This window comes from Sitophilus oryzae, unplaced genomic scaffold (assembly GCF_002938485.1).
Source record: "Sitophilus oryzae breed Bouriz unplaced genomic scaffold, Soryzae_2.0 scaffold_1625_pilon_pilon, whole genome shotgun sequence".
In the NCBI taxonomy this organism is placed as follows: Eukaryota; Metazoa; Arthropoda; class Insecta; order Coleoptera; family Curculionidae; genus Sitophilus; species Sitophilus oryzae.
This window is the reverse complement of record NW_022146309.1, coordinates 1,663,335-1,676,225: the sequence shown is the minus strand read 5'-3', so window position 1 is coordinate 1,676,225 and position 12,891 is coordinate 1,663,335. Positions and strand designations below refer to the sequence as shown.

General features: G+C 31.6%; 1 protein-coding gene across 1 annotated transcript in view; it reads right to left on the bottom strand.

Moving 5' to 3' along the window:
- LOC115880488 (protein RRP5 homolog) overlaps window positions 1-12,891 on the bottom strand; it is a 46,330-nt gene that overhangs the window by 12,861 nt on the left and 20,578 nt on the right. Inside the window, exons 7-12 of the mRNA XM_030897695.1 lie at window positions 10,787-11,205; window positions 10,491-10,734; window positions 10,217-10,433; window positions 8,163-8,395; window positions 3,021-3,152; window positions 2,767-2,968 (exon numbers count right to left, since the gene is read on the bottom strand). Of these exons, the coding sequence (XP_030753555.1) occupies window positions 2,767-2,968; window positions 3,021-3,152; window positions 8,163-8,395; window positions 10,217-10,433; window positions 10,491-10,734; window positions 10,787-11,205 (1,447 nt within the window). The remainder of the gene's footprint in view (window positions 1-2,766; window positions 2,969-3,020; window positions 3,153-8,162; window positions 8,396-10,216; window positions 10,434-10,490; window positions 10,735-10,786; window positions 11,206-12,891) is intronic.

Genomic DNA, 12,891 nt, shown 5'->3' with positions numbered 1-12,891 from the left:
TAAAAAACATAAAAATTACTGTGGACAAAAGTATGGAAAGAAAATTTTATAAAGAAACAAATCCTAAAATCTAATATTTAGTTGCGTAACCTTTGGCCTGAAGGACTGCTTTACATCTTCTTGGCATGGAATCCACAAGGTTTTGACAAATTTCCAAAGGAATGTTCTGCCATTCATCTTGGAGTATCTCCCACAAATCTGTCGCATTGTGAATAGCCCTTAACCGAATTTTCCTTTCGAAATGCTCCCAAAGGTGTTCAATTGGGTTTAAGTCTGGCGACTGAGAAGGTCATTCCAAAACATCCACGTTTGCCTCCACAAACCAATTTTTTACCAATCGTGAGGCGTGTTTGGGATCATTGTCCTGCCGGAATCTCCATATTAGGGGCATCTCTTCTTCGGCAAATGGTAACATGTTATTTTGCAGAATGTCCCTGTACATAAAGCGATCCATTTTTCCCTCTATCTTTATTAAAGAACCAACCCCAGCTCGAGAAAAGCACCCCCAGATCATAACACTACCACCACCATGCCTTACTGTTGGCTTCTGGTACTTTGCATCATATCTTTTACCTACTGGCCTTCTCACAAATGATCTACCATCAGAACCAAATATTTTAAATTTACTCTCATCACTCCAGAGCACTGTGTTCCAATTTTGAGATGTCCAATTTAAATGGTTTTGAGCAAACCGAATTCTGTTCTTCCGATTTCTTTTTGAGAGCAAGGGTTTTTTAACGGCCACTCTTCCTAGAAGTCCTACCTCACACAAGCGTGCGTCTCACGGTGCGATCAGTAACATTGATATTAAAATTGTCACAGATTTCCTCTTTTATTTGCCGGGAAGATTTGTGTGGGTCTGCTAGAGAAATCTTTTTAATGGATTTTTTTCTATAAAGGGGTAGTTTTTCGGGGACGCCCCGATTTTGGCCGGTTAGTTGTAGCTCCCAATGTTCGATACTTTTTTAAAATTTTCGAAACTGCTCCTTCTGAAATCATTAACGATTTGGCAATTGTACACTGTTTAACGCTTCTATTTTTTAACTCTATAACTCTGTTGCGTAAGTCTTCAGACAAATACTTATTTTTACCCATTTTTAACAATATGTTGCTTGCCTTTGCAATAAAATCAAACTAAACAAATCGATCACAACAGCAAAAATATGAACAAGAAAAAAGTTTTCCATACTTTTGTCCGAAGCGTAAACAAAATATGTTGATAAAAATAAACAATGTAGGTAGAATAAAAAATTATCTTGTGAATATTTGATATATTTATGCGGTTGTTAGCCTACGAAAATATTTAAGCTGTATTATTTGTTTGAGCGAGATAAAATAGGAAATAAAAAATCTTTCCATACTTTTGTCCGCCACTGTATCTTCTTCTACAGGAACCTCGCTGACCATTATATTGTTCTACCATTTCCAATCCATCTTCCGGGGAAATGATTTGATTGTTTATATTATATTTATATTATTTATTTTATATTATTTATTTTATATCATTTTTTATTATTTTATTGCATTTGATTTTCCGAATTTAATGTTTTTTCCCACGTTAATGTTAAGTTTGAAAGCTTATCAGTATTGCAACGATGAATAGATTAAAAATAAAAAAAAAACAGAGCCCGACTTGAAATTAAATTAAATAAATTGTGTTTAAATATCCGAAACAAAAAAAAATTAAAGGTGGCATATCATTGTACCCAGGAGACCGAGTTCTTTCAAAACCTCAATTAAAAAATGCAAGACAGTATTTAAAAAAATTAAGTTGGCCTCTGTATCTCACAAATTATCAGCTAATTTGTAAATCTAAAAATACTATCAGATAGCCCTAATAAAGTGGCTATGAGAATGTGCAGTTAGTTTTTTTGTTTTCTAAAAATTAACGACAGGAAAAAATAAATTTGATTTTCAAAAAAATCAGTTTTTCCCAAAAAACTCAGCCAGCCTTGAAATTTTTAAAACTTTTTTGATGGCATCTTGGTGAACATCCCAAGGAGCAACTTTGCCCCAATTTAACTATCTTCCTATCTATTACGGTTTCCAAACCAATGCTCGTACCTCGAATTTGTAGCACCCTGTATAGGGTATTCCATTACAAAAAACACAACTTTGATGTGTAACGCCCTGTATAATACTGTATATTTTTATAAAATGCTTTCAATTAACCTACATATGCTGCCAAAATTTTATTTCGATATAAACTACCGTTCTCCTTGGAGCCTCCGCGTCGTATGAGAGGCGCCACCCTGTATATTAAATCAACCTCAAGTAAAATCTAAGTAAAAGCCACTATAAAATATTTTATTTTTTAATTTTGTAACGGATTTCAACTATTCAGCCATTAGGAGACCTTTATAAAACCTGTATTTCTTGACTAAAATTAGTTCAATAAATATTCAACAAGAACTGGTTTTATAAAGTAGTTTTGGTAATGTTGTCAAATGAAAATTAATTTATAGTACTTTGAATGTGCTAGACAATGATTCAGTATTAAAACTAAAAGTTGGGTTGGGTTTTTTCGGTCAGTGGTACTTCTGACTGAAACGTTGTGTAAGCAAAATAAATAAAGACAATGGAAGTCCGAAACTCTTTTAGTTTTAATTTATAGTAGTTTTTGACTTTAATTTCCACACAGAGTTGATTTTATATTGAGAACTCTACTTTAAGCAAACGAAGAAACACTATAAACTATTAAATATATATTTAACTTATTATTGGCACTAAGTTTTGTCAAAAAATATCCGATATTATTTCACTTACTGGGGCATAAAGATGGAACTGCAATTCCTTTTGCTCCATTTGGTAATGAGATCGTACATCCACCTGCAGAGCCAAGTTTTTCTACTTGGCAAATAACCTCATAACCTGGTTTGTACTGGCATATATCCCATCCACTATTTTTACCATACTCTTGCAATATACCATAATCATTTATAAACGAACTAAATGAATTCATGAGCAGCTAAAATATCAAATATGCATTTATTGTTCTTATAATGCCTTACCTTACATACCTCAACACTTTGGTTGGAAATATTATTAAGCTTAATACTTAGTTTAATTTCATCCGCGTTTTTTTGTAAAACATTGCATACTAAAACTTGGTATGGTTGTAGAAGATAAATATCCAATTCTTTTGTTATGTGCTAAAAATGAAAATCGGACGGTAATGGTCGGTTCAAACAGCGAATTAAAATAAGGATATTGTATATTTACTAGGGTGGGACAAAAAATCGTCTATTTTTTTCACTTTTTACTCTGAAAAAAAAGGTGGGTAGACACCTCAAAAAAATTCTCTCCAAGTATGAGCTCTTAATTTCAATAGGAAGGTCCTCCATCTTTCAGTTTTCTATTTCCTCCTTATTATTAGAAAGAAAAATTCATATCTCTGTATCTACTCTGTTTGTAGGAAATTGAATTCTAATTATTAAAGGTTGAAATTTAATTATTTTAAGGCAGATATATTTTTTCTTATGAATTTTATAACTCGTTAACAAAAAATCATTAAGATACTTGCAACTCATGGTTTTGTAGGAAATTTACTGCTCTACAAAAATGGTGTCTCAATCAGTTGCGGGCATAACGTCTGGCGGTCGAGATAACAGGAGTGGGAAAGTAACGCTGCATCGGTCGATTGTCGATGGAGGAGCAACGGGTTGGAGAATAACGTATAGAAAATAAGTCATTTTAGATACGTTGTTTTTTAACCTGTTACGAGCATAACAGGCGGCGGTCGAGATAATCGGAGTGGGAACGCAACGCTGTTGCATCGGTCGATTGTCGATGGGGGTTCGAAACAGGTTGGAGAATAACGCATCAGTTGTTTTAGATACATTGTTTTTCAACCTGTTACGAGCATAACGGGCGGAAGTCGAGATATTATGGCGCTGTATGTTTCAGTACTTAGTTATTAAGTTTCAGTTAGTTAGTTATTTTTATTAATATCTTTAAATATATACTTTCATTGTTTTTGCTACATTTTAAAACTCTTCAAAGACAATTTTACTAAGATTTACTTTAATAAATTGTGAATGGTGCTTAGAAATTTAGTGATAATATTATAATATTAATTAATTATAATAATTTATTTATTATAATAATGTACCTATTAAAAAATGGAAATAATTTAATTAATTATTTAGTAATATGTATAATTTTTCTAAAGAAATGCTTTAGAAAAAAAAGTTTTGAATTTTTCTAAATTTTCCCAGTCTTAAATTATTACAATACAGTAGTTGCAAAGTAATAGTTTTGTAATTTTTACCACTGTCTAAGACTATTACTGTTATAGATGGTGATAAGAATAAAAACACCCAAGTAGCATTTGGACGTTATCTAACGTCGGGTATCCGTCGCGTTCAATAAACCCGACGTCGGGTACCAACGTCGGTTCGACCGCCTGACGACCCTTATTTGCACCTAAATGGGGAATACAGATTCGGGTCGCCTCGACGTCGGTATCTGACCTAATAGGGAATGTAATTCTACCAATTACCAACGTCATATTACGTTGGATTTTAGTCAGTTAAAATTCGTCGCTAAGCACTTACGTTACGTTTGGTTTCATATTCGCTACCAAAAATACATAAAAACCTAATTACAAATGGATTCATAATCACTCCTCGAATATAACTATAAGTGTCTATCTAATTTCATATTATAATAATTCTGAATCATTATTCCAGACATCAGTTTTGTCAACGGAAGTCACTTTCTTGATATATCTGGTTAAAATACTCCGGAAAACAACGAGCGCCTTCAAAATTAGGTAGATTTATGAAATAAAAATATCTATAAAAAAGTAACTCGCAAAATATATTTTTTATTTTCTAGCTAGTTTAATCATAAAACTGTACTGTGGTTCCCCCCAAACTCAACCTTATCAATATTATTCTACTAGAAATCGAAATGTGAATATACATTTTAAAAACAAAAAACCATTTTAAAATGGCTGACAATCGGATACGTGTTAAGAATGGCGGATTTCTGTGTCCGACTTAATGTGAACTACCAATATACCAATTCCGACCGGGTCTCCAACATTAGTCGTCTCACACGACCGAAGTCATCAAACCGGACGACCGGCAATCGTATTATGACGTATATAATTCCAGCGTACGCCACGTAACCTCACTTTGCGTATCAGTGATTTGTGAATTTGTGCAACTGTATTTTTTTTGTCTTTGTTTTCTTCTTAAAAAAATGGGCAGCCACTTTTTTAAGCCTAACCTCATATGTCGGAGGAGGATGGGGTCTGCTGGTTTCCTAAGCTAAAAAATGAAATTAAGATGCACCAGTGTAATGCAGCATCTCTTCCGGATAAAAAGCATTTACGGGTGGAGGCAAGACATCACTACTACTATTATTATTTTGCAAAAGCCTCGACCTCTTGTTTCTCTAGTTTTCGTCGTGTTTTTTTAGGCATAATAAAAAAATTAAGTTTGTTTACAAAAACTTTTTATTAGGTGATGTTCATGATGTTCATTAGGTCGCAAATGCTACTTAATGGGTTGTATTTACCGACGTAAATAGAGATACGTAAATTAGGTTATAAATATGAACATAAAATACAACAAAATATAATTGGACGTTACTTTAGGGATTATCAGTGAGACGTATCCTATTCGAACAACGGGTAGACGTCGGGCTAGTTCAAGTATATGTACGTCGTGCAAGCCAACGTAGGAACGACGTTGGGAAATTAATAAAAATGCTACGTTGTTATTTTGTACGTCGACAGATCGTTGGATTTACCGACTCGGATCCAACGACGTCGCTTTTAATAGGAAAGCGACGTCACAGGTCGCATCACCAGCACCCGACCTAAATTTGCACAAAGTCTGACGTCGCTTCAGGTCAGATTTAGTTCTAAGTCAAATAGATGCTACTTGGGCACTATGTTAGGAAAGACTGTTTAAAAGGTAGCAAACACATTGAGTATAATATTAATTTTAAATAATTATAATAAATAAGTATATTCGTTGGTTTTGCTGCGATTTAAAGCTCTTCAAATAACAAATTTGCTATTCAGAGATAATGGTACAACAAATGATAGATACTAAAAATACACTAAATAAAGATATTACTTTTCAACTACTAAAACAAGTAAAGGCTAAATTATACAGACTTCAAATGATTTGGAACGGCACTAAGAAAAATTAATCTCTTGAAATACTATAATTAGATATTACCCTTGTTTATACAGTATGTCCCCGGATTATCTTTATAAGAGGAAATAAAGAAACCTGTTATTTTTAAGCTGTTATTTTAAGCTGCTTTTTATAAATAACTATAACAGTTTCAACGGTTATCTAAAAATAACAGTTTTGCCCATCACTATTTAAAATCTGTGAATCACAAGTACACGAAGAAACAGTGAATTTCCTACTAAACCATGAGTTGTTCGTATCATAATGATTTTTTGTTAACGAGTTGGTTTGGTTTGGGACTTGGACAAAGTGAATAAAAAAATAGTCCATTTTCTTGACCCACCCTAATATTTACACATAGGCAGTACGCTTAAATTTGATAAAAGTTGAGTTTATTAGGCCTATTGTATAGAATAGTCTTACTATTTACAGTAAACTTATTTATTCAACGTAAATTTGCAGTTAAATAAAATTATAAAATAAAATAAATCCAAACTGAAAATATTTGTAGGTTAAAAGAATTAAGAAACACTCTAATACGTTGAGAGACACAACAAATAAGAGTTCGATATATCTTATTTTATTGGTTATTTTGACTGTCTGAACGCAACAACGATGTTCCATACTTTACATTGACGTTGCAACTTTTTTATTATCACTATTTTATTTTATATCACTGTTTGAACCTTAAGCACTATTTAATATCTAAACATTTTTTTCTCTTAAATTAGGTAATGTAACCGTCTTTTACTTAAATTTATACAATTATTGCATTATTAGCTTATAGAGATTATTCAAGATTCGACCCGACAATTGCAGTTAAATAATTAGATTTTTAGAAATTTTAGGGTGCGGGTGAGTATCCCGACTAAATAAAAAATATTAAAGTTGTATTTTTATAACCGAACTACCGAACACCATGTATTTTGTTACATTTTTAGTTTCTGCGATACATACACAGGTAAAATTGATTATGGCCTACCTCTACTCTAGTCTGGTTGTCTGTGCATACTTATAGTTCATTAGATGTGTCTGGGCGAAAAACAATTAGCATACCTATTACCTTATGAAGCAGCAATTCTACCACTTTAAACCTTGTTTCAAAATAGAAAAAAAATCTTAGTGGTTCACCAATTTTGTAAAAAACAAAGTTGTAATTTTTTGATTAAAATATCGTGATGAGTGCAACACATATTTGTTGATATTTAGGTGAACATCAATTTACGCCAATGGCACGCATTGCAAATATACTGACATTAGAGCCTTTTGAGTTGGTGTGGCTTTTTGGCGCGACTTGTCTTTTTGGGCCTGATGACGGGGGGTAACTGATTCTCAAAACATGCCCCATTTTTAACCAAAATTAATTTTTGAAATAAAAATTTGAAAAGATTGTGAGGTTTTGAGTCCCCTACCCCTCGTTAGAGGTTATGCGATATGTAAGATATACTTAAATTATTGTAGACTACTACTCGCGCAGTTCTCAAATATTTTCCATACAGGCACTCCAATAAGATTTTAACAAAGGTGGAATTATTTACTTTATATTGATGGAATATTAAAGGCTGCGCTTTTGGGAATCTTCCACGTGCTCTGCAGACCGCAACGACTGGAAGCCTATCGAGTAAGAGAGATAGAATAAAAAAGTAAAGTGTGATTTTAACTTCGTCAGTGATACCAAATCTGGAAATTTGTCCTCCAATTCATAGCCAGAAATAATTATGTTGATTACTTAATTAATTATGCTATTTTTATTTTATTAATTTCAAAATTGTTGCCTACCCTGCTTTGATTAGCACTGCACTCCACTGGTATTCAGCACGCAGTAATGCCCCAACAGATAAAATCCAACTTCTTAAACTTCAGTTTTTTACAAATTGAAGCTAACATTTATTATGACGCCACACTTCTGTTCATAAGTTAATTTACGTTTTGTTATTTTAATCTGTGTTTTATTATTGTTATCAATTATAATTGAGAGCAATTTTATAACTTCTTAAACTATCTTACCTGATGTTGAATTAAAATGGTACTAGCTGATCCCACTAATAAAGGAATAACAGTTATGCCTTCTGAAGATCTTGAATGATATAAGCATCTTACATTATCCCCTTTATTAACTGAATCTACTTTTGGTATTTTGTTATTTTTCAATAGAATTGATTCGCTTCTTGAAAACAATTGCGGATTCTTTCCTCCAAGATACATCAAATTAACCATTTTGTTTCCACGTTTTAACGTACCTATAAAATATTTTCATTAGCCCATGTACCATCAAAGTAGATCCATCAATATTAGTAGTGGGAACTATCGAATGAATACTATCGAAACATTCGATAGTTGCAATTCATTCAAATAATTCGATAGTTAGTAAGAAAACATTCGTTGAAAACTATTCGAATAAAAATTATCGAATAGATCCGTCATCTGCCTTGAAATATTGTATTCTAGTAATTCGGCAGCAAAAATCATTCATTTATAAAATTCATTCATTCGTCAGGATCGATTATAATAAAATATTAACTAAATTTTAGTTGTCGCTCGGCGACGTAGGTTTCTTTCCGAGAAACCCGACAGCGGTCGGTGGCAATGCTATGAAAGAAGCCGGCATCTTTGATTTTTTGCGGAGTCAGATATAGATAAGGGCACATTATTTTTTTTATTGAGGTGCTAGTATTTACACAGAAAATACATTATGAAAGGCGCTGTTGCCATATTTTGGTATTAGTTGATATTAGCAAAGAATATTATTTTAGTTAATTAGGGAATATATATTCTATAAATAGAATATATATACTATATATTCTGCATTTTTTTTAATATTCTGTTGTTACACTGCAATAATACTTGTTATTTTGGATGTAGGAAAATTATTTTTAATGTTTTTTAGCAAAGACTGGTTTAATAAATAATAATAACAATAATAATTTGTTATACCTATTAACAACAAAATTTAAAATCATTTAATATAAATATTTTCTTTTAAGTAGTAGCAAAATATAAACAACAAATTAGATGTCAAAATTATTTATATTAGATCCTATTTAAAAATAATATAGTCTCTAAATTTTTTGGCAACGGTGGTTTATTAAATAATAATAATTACAGAACTAATTTGTTATATTAACAACAAATTTTAAAATCATGAAATATAAACATTTATTAATTTTCTAAGCATGCAGTGTAATGTAAGGAAAATATAAATAAAAAATTAGAAATCAAAATTATTTATATTAGGTGCTTTATATTACTATTTAAAAATTATATTTACTTTTACTGGCATTTACTTTAAAAAATAAATGAAATATTTTTTCTTCGCAAAAAACTACATGTAAAAGAATTAGCATAAACAAAATATAAACATTGTTAACTTTTTTTTTTAAATTGGCACGTGTAAAACTTTCATTTTAATTTTCTCACCCCATAGTTTGAGTTCGATAACCATTTACTTAAATATGATTATACAACCGCATTACTTAAATATGATTATTAAGTTCAACTAATTCATATTATTAAAACATCTAAAATACAAATATGTATTTTTAAAATTAATTGTAAGTTCATCTCATCTCTCTTAAAAATTGCTACTTCTCAAAATTTCCCATTAAAAAATAGACCATATACCATATAAAATTAAATAATTGAAAGATCGGACTACGGAAAACCACACAAATTTTCGGAAAAATTTTGACCACCTGCACATGGACACAATCGTCAATAAATAAAATTAAAAAATAACTACTATTTTAGTATTTTAACTATTTTAATAAACGCAAAAATAGCACAGTATTTATACGGCGAAGTTATAAAAATTTGGAAGAACTAATAATGCACCGACGCATACAAAAATCCAACGAATACTACATTTCATTTATCAAAAGCATTCGATAGTCGTGGCTCAACGATAACCATTTAGTCGCACGGCGAGGTTGTCACATATGCTTTAGTATACAAATGAATAAATGATTTTATTCGAATAAAACCATTCGATAGTTGAAATCATTCATTCATTAACCATTCGATAGTCTAATTCATTCGATAGTTCCCATCGCTAATCAATATACCTTTAATCCCAGCGCACAAACTCGGATAAGAGCTCAGGTGACTATTAGGAATAAAGCCCTTGGTGTGTTTATGTTCTAGTGTAATGTTTATACCTTCATCAACAATAGATTTCACCGTACCACATATTTTGCTTCCGATTTTCAACGCTTTCTCTTGGGGCTTATCTAAGCTTAAGAATATATTTGTTCCTTCAATATTTCGAATATACACTTTAATCTGCAAATATGTAAAAAATAAGAAAGAAATAGAAAAAGAAGACTGCAATATGCTTACCACTTGACCCATAAAAAAATAATTAGAGACATTAATTTGATCTTTTCTTTTATTTTTATTACTAAGCCATCCTTTTACATTGCCAAAAAATGCAACTAAGGTTCCGGTTTCTTGAATTTTAGCAACAACCCCTGTAAAACATTTTCCCACTTCGGCATCTTCAACCGTTGTTAGATAATTATCGCATTTTATAAGCGAGGGTTTAAGAGTAAACAAAACCTTGTCCCCGTCAATATTTAAGACTCTGAAATTCATTTGAATGTAGTAAACTATATAACGTTCTAAATATTACTCACCTGGAAGTAACCTTTTGATCTTCTTTGTATTTTTTCTTAATATTATCGGTATATGCTGAATCACTTATATGTAAATTAGTAACAAATCCTGTTAAATGTCTAAATTTAACTACAAGACCTTCATCTTTGATTGAAATTATTGTTACTTTAAGCAATTGTCCTAAAGTTAAATCTTTTGGATGAAATATGTCTGCTTTTACAATACTTTGTTCTGTTGTACAAATAAATGCATTCAATACGTGATTATAATCTAGTATTCTGCATTGGTGAACACTACCAACTGGATACTTTTTTTTGACTGCGTCACTTACTTTATTATTGTTTCTGGTTAATGAACTTGTAAGTCTCCTATTTGAAGCAAATCCTTTATATTTATTTTTAAACAAAAAGAATATACCGTTGTACGTGTGACTAATAACCTGAAAATAATTGAGATTATTTACCTTAAAGTTACCTTTTTAATATTATAAGAATATTGATAAACCCTGAATATTGGCAAATGCATTTGACAGATTGCATGTTTGACTTAGGTAAAACACGGACAAGTGTCTATTGTCCCAAGGCACATTATAAAATTTTTCAAGCTTTTACCTAGTCAGACCGGGGGAAACACGAAGGCACCTTGATATTATCCAAAGAGGACTCCATATCACTGAGAGATGTGTCAGGCTGAGGACTCATCACTGAGGACTGTCAGGCTGGGCATCAACTCAGACAAAACTACAGTAGTGCCATTTACCAGAAAGCGAAGTTGAAAAGAATCCAACTAAATGGGAAAAAATACTGCCATCGCAGAAAGTCAAATATCTGTGAATAACCCTGGGCAGTAAACTTCTGTGGAACAGGCAGATTAAGAAGATCAGTCTTATGTATTGAAATGAAATTTTGTGAGCATATGTAGGTTAATCCAGAGCACATTTTAAAAATATAGAGAGTTCTACAGGGTGTCCCAAAAAAAAGTTACATATCAAAGTTGTTTTTTGTAATGGAACACCCTATATATTAATTAATTTTCGGATTCTGGGAGAAAAATAAAGGCCAGTTTTATAAGAGAAGCATATGACTAAAATGTAAAGTTTTTGACATATTTAATATTTTCTAAAAATAAAAAACAATTTTTAAATTACAATAAAAGCTACCTGAATTGGATTTTAGCCGGTGTAGCCTAATATGTAGTTAAATTAACTATTGTACTTTAAATCAAATTAAAACTTGATCCAAAAAGTTATACAGGGTGAGACAAAATTAATTTTGAACATTGGTCACCTTTAAAAGCAAGTTATTTTTTTATTTTAAATGGTAAATAATAATGTATATTATTTCAATATTCAATGGGGAATTCATGTCTCTTCAAAATACTATTAAGGTTGCCTACCCTTCAAACAAAGTTTTTCCTAGATATTTTCATTTATATAATTTAGTGTCAGTAGATCGTTATTAGTTGAAAATCTAGGTGGCTGTGATATGTATGATGTTACTTCAACATAGCTGTCTAATTAGTCCAACTTTAACAACTAATTATCATTTTGTGTCAGTTAAAAGAAAAACAATTCTCAGAAATTTGCCAAAAATGCAAACTTATCCTACATCAGAGAGAATTTATATGATTCTATTCTCATCTGGGGGGCATCACTTAAATGCTCCTGATTTTATCTAGTCTGAGTTTTTTATGCGGATATGTAACAGTATCAAAAAATAACAAAACTTGACCAACTCTTGTCGACAAAAGTTGTATCGGAGCGAAAGTACTTCGCTGGTACACAGAGGAGCTAGGGTTCGATCCTGCCTTGGGACATAACTTTATTATTTGCTGATAAAATTGTGTTAAATATTTCGTCGATTTGCATGGATACGTTGAAGTTTTTTTTTGGTACAAACAGCAAATGGTTTTTTTGTAGAATCGACGGGTAAAAACCGTTTTTTTTTACTGTAAGGAATCTTGATGGGTCGTAGGACGATGGTAACCGAACGTGGTTCGGTTCATTTCGTGGTTCCCGACGGGAAAGATTGTTTAAGCGACGGGAGCGCGAAAACGGGGCCTTCCTGTTGAGACTAAGTACCGGTGATCTTTTCTAAGTAAACCTCGTGAGTTTAAGTCGATTCTG